Source organism: Delphinus delphis, chromosome 5, assembly GCF_949987515.2.
Source record: "Delphinus delphis chromosome 5, mDelDel1.2, whole genome shotgun sequence".
Classification (NCBI taxonomy): Eukaryota; Metazoa; Chordata; class Mammalia; order Artiodactyla; family Delphinidae; genus Delphinus; species Delphinus delphis.
In genome coordinates, this window is record NC_082687.1 from 101225614 (window position 1) to 101241195 (window position 15582).

The window sequence follows — 15582 nt, forward strand, 5'->3', positions numbered from 1 at the left end:
AATAGCACCAAAATGAAATGCCCCTCTTGGATTATTCAAAGGGCTAGAAAGAGAACTGAAAGGGAACCACTTCCCACCCACCCCAGGTAATTCAGAGTTATCTAATTCTGTGTTTGAGCAGCACCTAAACTCACCAGCCAGCACTCATGATCACACCTGGAGAAGTACGGGGTTATAAAACCTCTAAGTGTCTTCCAGCTTGAACAAATAAACAAAATCAGAGTAGATGAAGCACACCATGACGGAGCCCTGCCAAGCCCCGGGACTGGCAGAGAGGCCCCCAGAAGCAGCAGACCACTATCAGCTCAGAGAGCTCCCAGTTCTGCAGAGAGACGCCCTTTCTGAGCTGCCCTTTGTTTCTGGAGCCTGTTGCCTGGCTTTGCTGGAGTGGAACAGGTCCTGCCTCTGGACCTTCCGGCACCAACCCTCTGCTAGGGGTAGGGACTAGGTAAAGGAATTCATTCCAAAGGAGGCCTCATATAAGAGGTGACTTTGCCCCAAAACTTGATGGAAGAGCATGGCAGAGCCAGGGAGAAGGAGAGTGAGGAGAAGGAGGGATTCCAGGCAGGCGGCGGGGCTAGCTCATGCCAAGCCCTGAAGCTGTGTGTGTCTAGACAACAGCAAGCACATCTGGCTTGTCCTCAGACTGGGGAGCAGGGCAGGGAGAGGAAGTGAGGCTGGAGAGTTGGGAGGGAAGCTAACTCATGCCTTTCCCAGTGACGCTCACATATGTTTGCTGTACCCATCATTGGAAGGATCAAGATTGTGCTGGGAGGACCAGGTACTTTGGGAGACCAAAGACCTGATGTCACATCCCTAGTTCTTGCCACATGTAACAGAAGTTGACTTCCTGAGCCTCCACTGTCCTGGCAATGCCTGCCTCACAGGATTCTTGCAGGCATGGACTGGGTTAATGAATGAGGGATATCCTTGGAGACGTTGGACTCATGCAAAGGATTATTTAATATTATTATCCTTGGGACTCGGTAAAGGCATTGCAGATCCATGGTGCATCTCTGACTGCCCTTCCTTCTCTCTGTTATGTGGATTTTACAATCAAAAGAAATAAATTAGTATAAATAAGGTAGTATGGCACAAGGAGAAAACCAGACAGACTAGGGTTCAAATCCCAGTACTACTACATGGGACTTTAGGCAATTGGCATAAAGATGCTCTCAATCTGTACCTGTCTTCCCCTCCCCTGCTGTTTCTATGGTGCCTAGGGCCTCACAGGGATCATAAACAATCTATATCCTACCTCAATAAGCTTCAGCAGGTACAGGTTCAGACAGCATTGACAGATAAATGGTTTATTATCCATTTTGAGTTTGGTGCCAAAGCACCTTTCTCAGTAGATGGAGTGACATTTCTGGTTACTCTCAATGACAGACAGATTTTGTCATGCCAATTTTGTAATTCCTAAGCTGCCATTACATTTTCTGTGTCTAACTCAAGATCCAGGGACAGAAATTTTATACTGCGTATCTCCCATAAATCCAACTGTGATTTGGCACTAGTGGAATAAAAACAAATTTTAATTAATAATTAATCGTTTCTTTTGACCCTAAAATATTCATCATTTAAACCTGTACTGCAGGATATCCGGCACAACGAATGGTACATTGGAGAATACAGTCGCCAGGCAGTGGAAGAGGCATTGATGAAGAAGAACAAGGTAATGGCTTCTCCTGTTGTTGTTTCTGTAGTCATCCTATGGTTTTCTGCCCATAGGTCACAGGATGTAACAAGCAGTGCGCTTTGATGTAGTTCCTGCCTCACCCTGTATTTCTCATCGTTGGGGAGGTTGTCGTTGAAAGTGGGCTTTCAAACAGAGTTTTAGTTTTGAGACTTGGTTGTACCACTTATCAGCTGCGTGACTTTCTCAAGTTCCTACATATCTGTAAATGCAGGTTTCTTTCTTTGTTAAATGAAAATAGTAAAATCAACCCTAAGGAACTATTTTGGAGATCAAATGTGGAAGCTGGGGTATAAATGGAGGTTGCAATGGAAGGTGCCATCCTTCTGCTTTGTTCAAATTTCATCTCCTTCCTACATGTCTGCCCAAGGTACAGTTGGGTTTTTATGTCTCACTTCTTCAGGAAAGGAGCAGGGATCGTGAATGCTGTAATAGTCAGTATGTGATAGGTTATGCTGTAGTAACAAACAGCCCTGAGATCTCAGTTGCTTAGCATAACAGAACTTTATTTTTTGTTTAAGCTCCATGCTCAAGACAGGTTTGGGTGGGTAGACCCAGACTGCTAGAGGCTCCATCTCAATGTATGCTCACACCAATCACATACTGCCTCTCAACACATCCTCTCAAATTTAACATGCCACATCTTTGCTCACATTTCATTGGCCAGAGTAAGTCCCATGACCAGACCTAACTTCAAAGAGGGTGAAAAAAGTACAAAGCTACATGTGACCAAAAAAAGAGGAAACCTGTGATATTTGTGATCAGAGCAAATGACTACTGCAACCATCATCACAAATAGAAAATAGTTATTAAGCAACTACTCTACTATGTGCAGAGAACTATACTAGATTGTTTAGAAATGGTAGAAAGGCTCTCAAGACTGATGCGACACCAAAACCTATCCTCAACTAACAAATACAATGGTCACTGCTGAATGAGGAAATACAAAAATGAATGAGTTAGTTAATTAGTGGATGGCTGAATAAATGATAGGTCCTCAAAAAATTTTAATAAAGCCTAGCTTTTAGAATTAATATTAAAAAATTAAATAAGATAAATTATATGTAAGTTACTATGGTAAACAGAAAATGCTCCCCCTATCATGATATATCCACATTCTAATCCCCAATACGTGTGACTATGTCACCTTATTTGGAAAAGGAATTTGCAGGTGGGATTAAGTTAGGAATCTTGAGATAGGGAGATTATTCTGGATTATTGGGGAGGGTTTAATATAATCACAAGGGTCCCTATAAGAGAGAGGCAGCAGTATCAGAGTTAGACATAGAGGGCCACAGGTAAAGGCACAAGTGGTGGCTTCTAGAAGCCGGAAAAAACAAGGAAATGCATTTTCCCTTAGAGTTTCTAGAAAGAACACAGCTTGGCTGAGACCTTGATTTTAGCCTAGTGAGACCCATGTTGGACTTCAACCCCCAGAATTGTAAGAGAATAAATTTGTGATGTAGTCCTTTAAGTTCATAGGAATTTGTTATAGCAACAGTAGGAAATTAATACAGTTGTTAAAGTATCTTGAACACATTAGGAATTAATGAAACTATGTCATGCTCTAGATAAGGAAATCGATGCTAAGGTTTCAATTACAAGGTAGAGAAAGTGGCAGAATCTATATTCATGATCAGTCCTCTTTTCACAAAGTCACAGCTGCCTCCAGTAGCCACTAGAGTTCTTTACATTCTGGAAGGGGAGTCATAGGTGGCTGGGTGGTGCCTTGGCTGGAGCACCCTCCCTTCCCTCTCCCCAGGGAATCTCATGCACAACTGACCTCTGCTGGGTCTAATGGTGGCACAGTGGTTCCAGCTCCGACCCTGTCTCTTCTTGGCTAATCAGCGGTCGGTCACACTCTCTTAGCCTCTTTCCCAAGGGAAAATAGCTCTTAGAAGACCTGCTTCTGGGAGCCCCTGTGTGGACGGTACTAGAAGGGCAATGTACATGCCACATAATGTCCTTCCAGCTATGTTTGGGCACTTTCAACGCTCCCTTGCCCCATTCTCTGTGCCTGTTTCTGCCTCCTCCCAAAAAGCACTGAGAAACAGAAACTCAGTTGAATGACTTCATATTTTCCTATTTTGTTTGTCTCAGTTAGTTTTGTCAAAACGTGTTTCCCATTTATGTAAGATAATTTAATTCAAATTGCAGGACTGCCCAGATTCATTGTGACAAACTCATTGCAGAGTCTAAGATGATAAACCCCAAAACTGGCCACATGTCTTGGCCTCCTCTCCCTTTGTGATCTTTGGCAATGTTCTGTGTTTGAGTCTTTTTTTTTTAAATTTTTTTTTCTTATTGAAGTATAGTTGATTTACAATGTTGTGTTAATTACGGCTGTACAGTAAAGTGATTCAGTTATACACATATGACACAAAAGAACCTATCTATGAAACAGAAACAGACTCAGGGACATAGAGAACAGACTGGTGGTTGCTAAGGGGGAGGGGGATGGAAGAGGGATGGAGTGGGAGGTTGGGGTTAGCAGATGTAAGCTTTTATGTATAGAGTGGATAGACAACAAGGTCATACTGTATAGCACAGAGAACTATATTCAATATCCTATGATAAACCATAACGGAAAAGAATTTTTTAAAAAAAAAGAATGTGCTTGAGTCTTAAGGCTTTAATTACAGCTGAATGTTTTTGGCAGAACAGGTTCCAGAAAATTCCTTGAATCCACTTTATGTACGTGGAGGTTGGTATATTTATAGAAAGAATTTCACCTTGACTTTCAGGTATTCCATTGATTAGCTGTGATGTGTGAGAGGATCCACTTAGACAATTAGACCCTAATTCCCTTACCTGTAAAATGGGGATAAAATACCTCCTCAAATTTTATGTAAGGATCAAATGAAATGTGTGTAAAGTGCATGGCATCTTGAGAGCAGTTTTCAGTAAACCTTAGCTGCCAGCATCATCATGGCATCACTGTAGTTTTATAGTATTGTTTATAAATTTAATATACTTATAGTATTGTTATACAGTATTATAATCATTATTATATATGTACACATAATATCTATAAATATTAGTTACAGATATATATAAACATATAGATATGAAATATATTCTATAGAGGAGATAATATATATAACAGCTATTATAAATATAAATTATCATATATAATATCTATCTATATAAAGAATAGATAGTAAGTACCACACACACCTAATTAGATTTATTCTTTATGGATTATTTATAACCACCTACACAGAAATCTATGCAATTACAGTTACAGATTTTTCAGTATTTTTAGTCATATAAATGACACAATGTAACCACAAAACTAAACCTTGTACGTGTGTGTATGTTTAGGAGGATTGCTCCATTTCTTAGCCTTTTACGACCAGACCTTCATCCTAAGCTACTCTCCAGGGTGTGCCTGATTATTTTATATTATATTTATAGTTGGCCTACTCACATCCCTCAGACTATTTCATACTGTTGACCTTCTTTTGGAAACCCTCGCTCTCCCCCCCTCCACTTCTATGACACTGAAGCTTCTGGGTTTCTGTCTGTCTTTGAGACATCTCCTTAGAATACTTCCTGTCTCTTCTTGCTTACCCTGAACATCCTTTTACCTCACCTCAGCCTATATTTTCTTCTCCTTCATACAGTCTCTTCACTCATTTTGACACCAGTGACTTTGAAGCCCCACATCTGTTTTGGAGACCCTAGTCCTATGTTGACATCTCCCCACGCAGAGTAGCAACTTATAATGTTCAAAGCCTCTCCTGCTCAAAGCCTGTGATGGCTCCCACTGTCTCTAGGATAACAACCTGAACGTCAACAGAACAGGAAATGGGAACATTGGCAGATGGAGGGAGACACCCCCAAGGAGGGAAGATGCCGGTGCATCTATCCTTGAACATCATGCTACAGTTGTCGGCGTGTTGCTGAGGACAGCAGGGAATATTGGAAGATTTCGAAGTAGGGGGTGTTGTAATCTGACTGGTGCACTTCTCAGAAAATTAAGAACCCTTTAGGCAAACTAACCCTCAATAAATACTTACTGAATTAAATTGAATAAAGAACTGGTTTGCCAAACACTAAAGCCATTTGGGAATCTCAGGCATACAAGCTTCACTACTGCCACGGTTGGGAGGTTGGATTCTGATTCTGATGCCTGAGAAGATCATTGTTCTTCCTTTTGCTTCAGGATGGCACCTTCTTGGTCCGAGACTGTTCCACAAAATCCAGGGCGGAGCCCTATGTGTTGGTGGTGTTTTATGGGAACAAAGTCTACAATGTGAAAATCCGCTTCCTGGAGAGGAATCAGCAGTTTGCCCTGGGAACAGGGCTCAGAGGAGACGAGGTGTGTATAACCCAATGATTTCCCTTTTCCAGGCTAAGGACAACAACACGGGGAGAACTAGGGGATGCTGGCCGAGTCACCCCCATATCCCCCTGACTGCAGCACTGGAAAGAGCCACCCTGGAGGTGCAGAATGTAATCTAATCCTTCCAGCCCCTTCCACAAGCATTCCCGCTCATGTCTTAGCTCATGGGGCTGGCAGCCAATCCTGACCCTTCCATGCACCCTCTATCCTGCTTTGCCCATTAAAGACAACTCATTCTGTAAAACACATCTACATTCTGCCTGCCAGAAAGCCTCCACTGAGCCCCACGTTAATGCCACACTCCTTCCCCACCCATCGCTGAACTCCCACTGCAGCCATTTCTGATGACATCTGATGGCGTTAGGTAGGTGTGTGTCCCTACATTGAATATGACCTCAATCACAGCATCCAGTGCTACACTGAGCATGCCTGTGCTTGGTACACATCTGCTAACAGGTGGCTAGGTAAAAGAATGACTCAATTAAAGCATTAATTAATAACTGTATAAATAAATCAGAGAGAACAGGGAAAGGAGATTGATTTTCGCTGTGTTTATGCTAGGCTTGGTCTGTCTGCATTATCTTATTTTAACCCTCAACAACTCTTCGATATAATGGTCATCCCTATCTTAGATGCAGGGAAACTGAGGCTTAGAAAATTAAGTAAATGGCTAGAGATGCACAGGTAGTGAGAGGGCAAACGGAGGCTGGTCTTTCAATTCTTCTAGGAAGGAAGGAAGGAAGGAAAGAAGGCAGGGAGGGAAGGAAGGAAGGAGGGAAGGGGAAAAGGGAGGGAGGGAAAGGCAGAGTTCAAATTCTGTCACCACTTACTAAGTATGTGAGCTCAGGCCAGTCACTTAACTTGTCTGAGCTTTAGTTTCTTCAACTGTAAATGTTCTTTTCAAGTCTAGACTTCTATAATTCAGTGATTCTCCCTTAGCATCTCCAGACCTCAATTTTATCTGTTGGTATATATTATGGGCTGAACTGTGTCCCCCTCCCAAATGCCTATGTAAAAATTCTAGCCCCCAGCACCTCAGAATGTGACCGTATTTGGAGATAGGGTCTTTAAAGAGGTGACTAAGGTAAAGTGAGGTCACTAGGGTGGGCCCTGATCCAATATGAGTAATGCCTTTATGAGAAGAGGAGATTAGGACACAGACACACACAGATGTGAAGTCACAGGGAGAAAAGGGCCATTTACAAGCCAAGGAGAGAGGCCTCAGAAGAAACCAACCCTGCTGACACCTTGATCTTGGACTTCTGGCCTCCAGATCTGTGAGAAAATGAATTTCTGTCATTTAAGTCGCTCTACCCCCACCCCGGTCGGTGGTACTTTATTATGGAGGCCCAAGAAAACTGGAACAGTATGAAACCAGAACTGTCACACAAATATCTATTGTTCTTCAATAGATATCAAAATAAGGACTATTGCCAGGGCTACCAAAATGCTTCACGAAGGCGTGTGTGTGAAGATTCCAGCTTAAACCCAGGGTCTGACCCAGAGTCCTTTTCTGAGACTCATATGTGGCTGGAGAGGTGTGGTCAGCACCCGCTAGGCTACCTACCATAGGACCAGTTCACCATCCTTTGCTCCGGCCTGAGAATGTTTTGGCATAAAGGAGAACATGAGTGAATAAACAGATTAATACATAAATCTGTCAAATATTGCCACAGTAAGAAAGGGTTACAGCAAAACTAAAAAGAGAAGTAGCCAATTTTTTCTTTTGTGATGAGGATTAGTGAGTTAATGAATGTAAAACACTCAGAACACTGATTACTGACATATCACTAAATGTTAGTTATGATTTTTTTTCATTATTATCACTGAGTCATGGCAATAACTAAAACATGGTTCCCCTTAGGTCCAGATATACATGGCTAATGGAATTTCCAGCTCAGTATCCCTTTATCCTCCTGTATTTTCTTCCAACTCATAGACGTTCTCATTAAAAAAAAACCAAAAAGCTTTTTTCCCAACAAGCCATACTTTGGTCTGCTTATAAAAGAGAAGAAACAGTGACCCTGTGATAACTTCCTAATAGTGTTGAATCAGATTGCCAGCCAGTTCCCTGCAGGCCTCAGCCGGTTGTCATAATGACAGCCCCTGGATTAGACCACCAGCTTTCAGGTGAGCTGCTCTAATTATTGTCACCAAGGACCCCTTAAGAATTCAAATGCCTATGTATAATTGAATCACTTTGCTGTACACCTGGAACATTGTAAATCAACTATACTTCAATTAAAAAATTAAAATTAAAAAAATAAAATAGACATCATTTTCCTAGAGTTTTATATTTGTAGTATTTTTAGGCCAAAAATATTGTAATATTTTGAGATTATTTTCTCAATCTAAATAAATTTTCATTTATATAACCTAAAAAGAAGAAAAAAAAAGAATTCAACTGTCTATTTTAACACTTTTTGTGTTATTATGGAATTTTCTCCTCTCATGCAACCCCCAAGCAAGAGTCTCCTTTTCATATGTTTATTTAACACTTACATACGTTTATTATGCACAGGCACTATTCTGTGCCGTCAACAATTATTCATTAACTTGATCGGTTTAATCCCATAGCAACCCTGTGGGGTAGGTGCTGTTGATACATTTAACAGATGGTGAAATTGAGGCACAGAAATGTGAAGTAACTGGCCCACAGCCACAGCTAGTACATGCCAAAGCTGGGGTTTAATATAGTCTGCAAAAATATTGACTTTCTCACATAGTCTCAGATAGCATCATAGCAAATGCAAATGATCCCCAGCCCATTTGAAAACAGCCCAGAATTTCAGTTGAAAAAAAGCTAAGATTTCCATGGAGCTTACTGTGTGCCAGGCCCTGGGTGAAAAAATCACAATTTACAGGTAGTTCTTCCTGCCTCTCTTCTGAACAAGCCGTGCCCTGGTGTAAGAGGGGGATGATCTAGATTGTTCTCAGCTCCTGCACACCTTTCACAGTTCGAGCCCTTTGCCTTGCTGAGGAAGAATCTCCCACCTCTAAGGAAAGATAAAGAATTTGCTACAGCAAGGCTCTGCTAAATGCAAGCCAGGTACTAGCTACTTCATCTGGTGTTTGAATAAAGAAGTAGCATCTTAGTCCAACTCTGCAGGAGAAACGTAATGAGGCACAGGGTTTTCAAGGATAATTTTGATTTCCTGTGGCTTTTTGATTGTCTTTCAAACTTTAGACTTTATCCCCACATACAATGCAGTGACACCTATTCCAAGGGAGGTATTCTGAGTGTAAGATGAGATGCTGTAAAGAGAGTGCCAGATACATAGAGGCAGGTGCTAAGTATCATTTCTCTCTTAAATGATACCCTAAAGCCCTTTCACTGGGTCTGTGTGTCCCGGACACAGATGAAAAGCTCACATGGAGCCATGAGAATTGCAGGAGAAACCTGGACGGGTCCCCTGGGAAGGCACAGCTTGTCGACACCTGTCACAAGCACAGAAGGCCAGCAAATCCACACATGCCTGCAAAGAATGAGACTGGGAAGGTCCATTTTGCTGTATATTATAAATTTGGGTCATTCTGCTAGCCATGTGGCTAGAAACTCGTGTCTGAACTTAGATTCAGGGAGCACCCAGTATATTCGTTTTCTGAGATTGCTGTAACAAAATGCCACAAATTGGTAGCTTAAAACAAGAAATATGTATTCTTTTGAAGTTCTGGAGTCTAGAAATCTGAAATCAAGGTATTGACAGGCCACCCTTCTTCTGGAGTCTCTGGGGGAAGATCCTTCCGGCCTCTTCCAGCTTCTGGTGGCTGTCAGCAAACTGTGGCTTTCTTGGCTTGTGGCCATATCACTCTGATCTCTGCCTCTGAGGTCACACGCCTTCTCCTCTTCTCCATGTGAATCTCCCTCTGTTTCTATCTTACGAGGATTCAGGATTCAGGATATCTGCTTTTAGAGATAACCTAGGATCAGCCCCTCTCTCAAGACCTTCCTCCCAAGATACTTAATGTAATCCTAACTTTGCCATGTAAAGTAATATTCACTCTTTTGCTTAGAAGGTCATATTCACAGCTTCCAGGAATTAGGACATGGGATATCTTTTGGAGGCCACCTTTCAGCCCGGGTCTCCCATTTGTTCAGTTTTGGGGCCAAGCCTTAATTTTATGCCTACATTATGCTAGATTCAATGCTTCATTCTGAGGACACAGAGCAGAGCAAGGCAGAGTCCCTGCCATCCAGGGGATACTCTGTTAATCTCTGCCCATCTATGCACGCACCTATTTATCACCTGGTAGAACACTGGCGGCTCTGGACCAGCCCGCAGGGCACCTGCTTGTTAATAACCTGCAGAGCTTTACTTGCTGCCAAGTTTTAGAAATCACATTTGTCAACATTTCTGTGGAGTCTAGTAGAAGCGAGCAATTTTAATCGGACCGTTCCTTGTCCTGCAAATGTTTGTGATAAGTTGCTAAAAAATTATGATAGACGTTTAGTTGATAAATTCAAGTTCAAAGACTAGGAAGCAGAGACAATTAACCAATGAGTTGATTTCTCACTTCCCTGGTCTGCTTCTCTCTCCTCCTTCTGTCTTTGCACCTCTCTATCTTCCTCTTTTTCTCTTTTCTTCTTTCACTCCCATCTGTGTATCCAAGCAGATTGATTAAGCTTTCTGGCAGTGAAACATTGCCTATCATTGGTATTTAGGGCAATCACAAAAGGTTTAAACAAATTTTAAGATCTAATATTAGGATGGTATTTGCTGTCCTCCTGAAAAAAGGAATTTAATATAAAAGTAAGAGCTTAATTATAATCTTTTTAAAAATTATCTTTAGGGTAATATACCAGTTGTTAGCCTATCACTAGAAGTCAGTAATAAGAAATGACAGAATAACTTATTTATTCCTTCCTTGCTTGCTTCCTACTACTTGTTAAAATTACACTTTCATATAAAATATCATCCCTGCAGTAATTGTAAATAATTAGTATTGAGTTCACTATTTTGGGACCATCCTAAAGAAAACAGGACTGAGATTATAAAGCAAGATTAATCTTTTTCCCTCTAAAGATTAATCCCAGGATAGAGAATTTCCTTTGTGCCATGTGGGTTACCCAATTTTGTAGAAGAGTTCTGCATGGAAAATCTCTTTTCATAAATTATTTTTTGTTTCAAGTATGAAGAAAGAGAAAGAAAATTCTGTCCTTAATTTATGACTAGAAATGAAATACAAAAATGTCCTTCCTTTCTTCCTAAAGGCTTACAATGAGAGTCTATAAACTTCTACAGTGATTTCATGGCTCTTTCATCATGTTCTTGGCAAACTTGGAAGGGAGGAGGTCATAGCAATGACTGACATTTACTGAGCAGTCACTGCAGAAAGAGCTCCCTTCTAAATGCTGTGTATGTCAACTCAATGAACCCTCACAATGACCCTCAGAGGTAGGTCCTAATATTACCATCACTGTTCCTAGACAGCGAAACTGAGACAGAGAGTGTAAGAAACTTGCCCAAGGACACACCGCTAGTGGGTGGGAAAGCCTTGCTTGGAACTCAGGCATTTGGGCTCCACAGCCCTCCACTTACAACTACTGTAGCAGAACAATTACTGTCCCTGCTGGACAACCACCTTACCTTAGCATCAGGTAGAGACTAGTATTGATTGTGTACTTACTAGGGGTGGTCAAATAGGTTATCTCATTGAAAACTCTGCCACAGATCCAGTATCGGGCTCAGAGGGGCAAGTTACTTACAGATTTAATCAGAACTCTTTTCAGATGAAAAGACAAACCAACTCAATGAGCTTAAGGGTGTGGGCGGAGGTTTGTTGACTCAGTTCCCAAGAAGAACAGGAATGGAATGGATGCAGGGACTGGTCAATATCAGGAAGGCCCGGGGAGGACTGTGTGAGGTTCTCAAGCCCCAGGTTGATTATTTCCACAGCAAATTAACCCTAAATGAAATGATCTATCTGGATAGGGAATTACTTTCTGTCTGCCCCCGCCTGAATGCAATGCATGAATCCCCATGAGGACACGGACCTTGACAATCTCATTCCCTCTTGAGTATCCCTCAGGCTTGCAAACGTTTCTGTGCTGGGCAGAGGGAGGATGTACAAAACTAAAGAGAATCAAAGTCGTCCCCAATGCAGCTCCCTCCTTCAGGCTGCATCATCTGGACACTGCTCTGTTGGAACAGTGGGTTCACAAGCCACAAGCAAAGCTGCATCAGGGAAGAAACTGATACACGTCCAGAAAAACCAGATTGCATTCCTGGTCCTGCCCTCTGGCTGTGTAACAAGTGAAGCAAGCCAGTCTTCACTCTGAGCTGCAGTTCCCTTGGCTCTTCAGGGAAGGTCCGCTCTTCCCTCCCTGTTCACTTCACAGTGTTGCCCTAAGTTACAAAAGGCAGGTCGTGCAAGCTCTTTCTTCCTGATCATCTCCAAATAGCCCCTTTCAAGAACTCAGCCAAACTCATCAGAATTCCTATCTGTGCCCACGTGTTCTCAACACCTGCACACTCGTCTTCCTCTGCTCTTAGGATCTTTAAACCCACTTTGTCCACTTGGCTCACCCAGAATGTGTAGCCCATTTCAAGTCTGTATCTTCCACAAAGCACTTCCTGATTCCCCTATACTTGAAATCATCTTACTTTCCATTAAATCACCCCAGCACTTTATCTGTACATCTCTAGAAACATAAAAGTGTAATGATTCACTGTCACCTCATTATTTCACAAGAAGCCCAGGGAAGGAACCTAAGTTGGCCAAGAACTACCAGGAGCCCTGTGGTCATCAGTATTCTTTCCTTTTTTTTTTTATTAATTTATTTTATTTTTGGCTGTGTTGGGTCTTCGTTTCTGCATGCCGGCTTTCTCTAGTTGGGGTGAGCGGGGCCTCCTCTTCGCTGCTGTGTGAGGGCTTCTCACTGCGGGGGCTCCTCTTGTTGCGGAGCAGAGGCTCTAGGCGTGCAGGCTTCAGTAGTTGTGGCTCACGGGCTCTAGAGTGCAGGCTCAGTAGTTGTGGCACACAGGCTCTAGGGCACAGGCTCAGTAGTTGTGGCTCGCGGGCTCTAGAGTGCAGGCTCAGTAGTTGTGGCGCACGGGCCTAGTTGCTCCGTGGCATGTGGGATCTTCCCAGACCAGGGCTCAAACCCGTGCCCTCTGCATTGGCAGGCAGATTCTTAACCACTGCACCATAGGGAAGCCCATCAGTGTTCTTTCTGATTAGTCTAGAATGCTTTAGAACAAGAGGGGTGTACAGGAGAGAGATTTCACCGCAGACCTTTCCCATTAATTTACGAAGTGAAGTCAAGCCCTGATCTTCTAGATTTTAGTATGTCACAGTTGGGGACAAGGTAAGGGAGGCACCAGGGATTCTCTGTGGCTGACTGCTGTGTAATTAACCCATCCGAACTGCTTACAGTAGGAACATGTAACCACAGAGTGGAGCTTGTCCAGTGTAACCTGATTCTGGTGAACATTCCGTGGGTGGGAAGTTTCGAGAGCTGCGGAGGGCTCACTTTTGGTCACCTTCGTTACCTTAATCTTATCACTGATCCTTCAAGGGCTTCTTTGTCACATCCATTAAAAAAAAAAAACATAAAAACATTTTCTGTTACCCCTTTACAATCTAAAAAACATTAAATGAGTTAACCTCTTCCCTAAATAAAACGAAGCATGTTAGGCTGCACTTTAATCGACAGACACAAAGGTACCTAAATTTTCATTAACTTTCTCTTCTGTGTTTCAGAAGTTTGACTCAGTGGAAGACATCATCGAACACTACAAGTATTTTCCTATTATACTCATTGACGGGAAGGATAAAACTGGGATCCACAGGGAACAGTGTTACCTGACTCAGCCCCTCCCTCTCAACAGACACTTCTCATTTATGTAGCCTGGTCTTTGTTTCATCTTCAGTTCAGTGGATCCAATGCCTCTATCATTTTTTTCCTTTATTTCAAAAGATTGTTTTCTGTGGTTTCAAGGGATTACTTCTCTGATTCTGTAGAAAAGAAAAACATTCTATCATGGAAATTGGAAAATCAATTGTGGTTTTGAAAGCTCTAATTGCAGAAGAAATATTTATAAGATGAAAAAATAAAAACTGGCTTTTAAAAAACATCTTCTAAAGAAAAAAACAAAAACACGGTCCTTATGCTCATGTTACAGATGAGCAGCAAAGGTTACCGGAAGCTATTGCTTCAATGTTTGCAGCTGGCAACTGACAAGTCTAGGTAAGAGTCCCAAATCTGTGATCTTTATAACACTCGGTGCTGCCTTTCTTTATTTCAAAATTGTTTGGACTTGTGCATTTACAAAGTTTTCATGATTCCTTATGCTAAAGATGTTGGTGAATGTTAGCTCTATTTTATTTGTAATTCTGGAAATTCAATTTTAGGGAAGGGTGTGGTATGGAAAAACAAATCACTTGTGAACACCACTTGAAAGATAGAAATCAGAAATATTTTTAGTATGGTGTGAAATGGCCATAGGACCATCTCCAGCCTACTCTGTTTAGAGCAGCTTTAAGCCCAGTGGAATTAGCAAATTCACAGAAAGGGAGGAAGCTTAAGTCTGAGTGAAAGTATAAATTTTTAATTCCATTTGTGGACTTCCATTCAAAGGAAAAGAACTGTCCTCGAATTAGTGCTAGTGTCTTGCAGGAACTTGACACATGTCATGATGCTGTCCCCACTCAAAGCTAAGAGGATTACATTTTCTTCCTGTTTCACAACACAGATGAGGAAACAGGCTCAAAGACGTCATTGATCTTACTCAATATAAGAAGAGATCCCAGATTTTTATCCATGTGCCTAGTTTCATCCAAGCATATCTTCCCCTGTACATTCTCTGCCCTAGGGAATTTTATAATCAAGTTGAAAAGTTAAATTTAAAAGAGACAGAGAGAAACAATTTGAAAATGCCGATTTACCCACGTTAAAATATATAAATAAACAAACTCTTGTAGTGGTGTAAAGTTTAAAAACAAAAAAGTGCTGATGGAAATTAATAGTACCCAATGATTTCAAATGTTTCCAAAGCCTACATGTGAAATATATGGAGTATTTATGTAATTGTAGCTTTAATGCAGAAGTAAAGCCAGAAAGAATGAGAAGGCAAGAGATATCAATGAAAATAATACAAATGAAGCCCAGGACCAGCATAGAAACAGACTCTGCAGAGAGGACACAGGCTTGAGGGCAGAAAGAATATGACCCTCACCCTAAAAAGTTATTGAAAGATTACAGATGACTCTGCTGCACTTCTCACCGGGGCCATGCCATTCAATGCTGTGTTCGCAAGAAATGTTTCAGAGTTTCCTCAGGCACTGTTGTTGTTAAAGTCCATGAACATCAGGTGGTGGTTAGCACTGTATGAGGCTTACATTTTAAAAAATGCTTTATCACCTATTATTCATAAGTGCATGAGATGATGATAAAGGAAAAAGAAGTAGAGCCATCTTAAAATGCTCACAATGCTTATACATATGAAAATCTCTGGAAAGAAATATAACATTCATAATAGTGACAATTTGGGGGGGCCACATTAGTTGAGTCTTCTGGAACTCAGATGCCAAGACA

The 15582-nt window shown here is 41.6% G+C and overlaps 1 protein-coding gene across 1 annotated transcript in view; it reads left to right on the forward strand.

The window, feature by feature from the left end:
- The window catches only part of CLNK (cytokine dependent hematopoietic cell linker), an 85492-nt gene extending 71480 nt beyond the window's left edge, over positions 1 to 14012 (forward strand). Inside the window, exons 14-16 of the mRNA XM_060013188.1 lie at positions 1598 to 1675; positions 5865 to 6020; positions 13749 to 14012. Of these exons, the coding sequence (XP_059869171.1) occupies positions 1598 to 1675; positions 5865 to 6020; positions 13749 to 13895 (381 nt within the window). The 3' untranslated portion in view covers positions 13896 to 14012. The remainder of the gene's footprint in view (positions 1 to 1597; positions 1676 to 5864; positions 6021 to 13748) is intronic.
- Positions 14013 to 15582: the final 1570 nt, after the last annotated feature.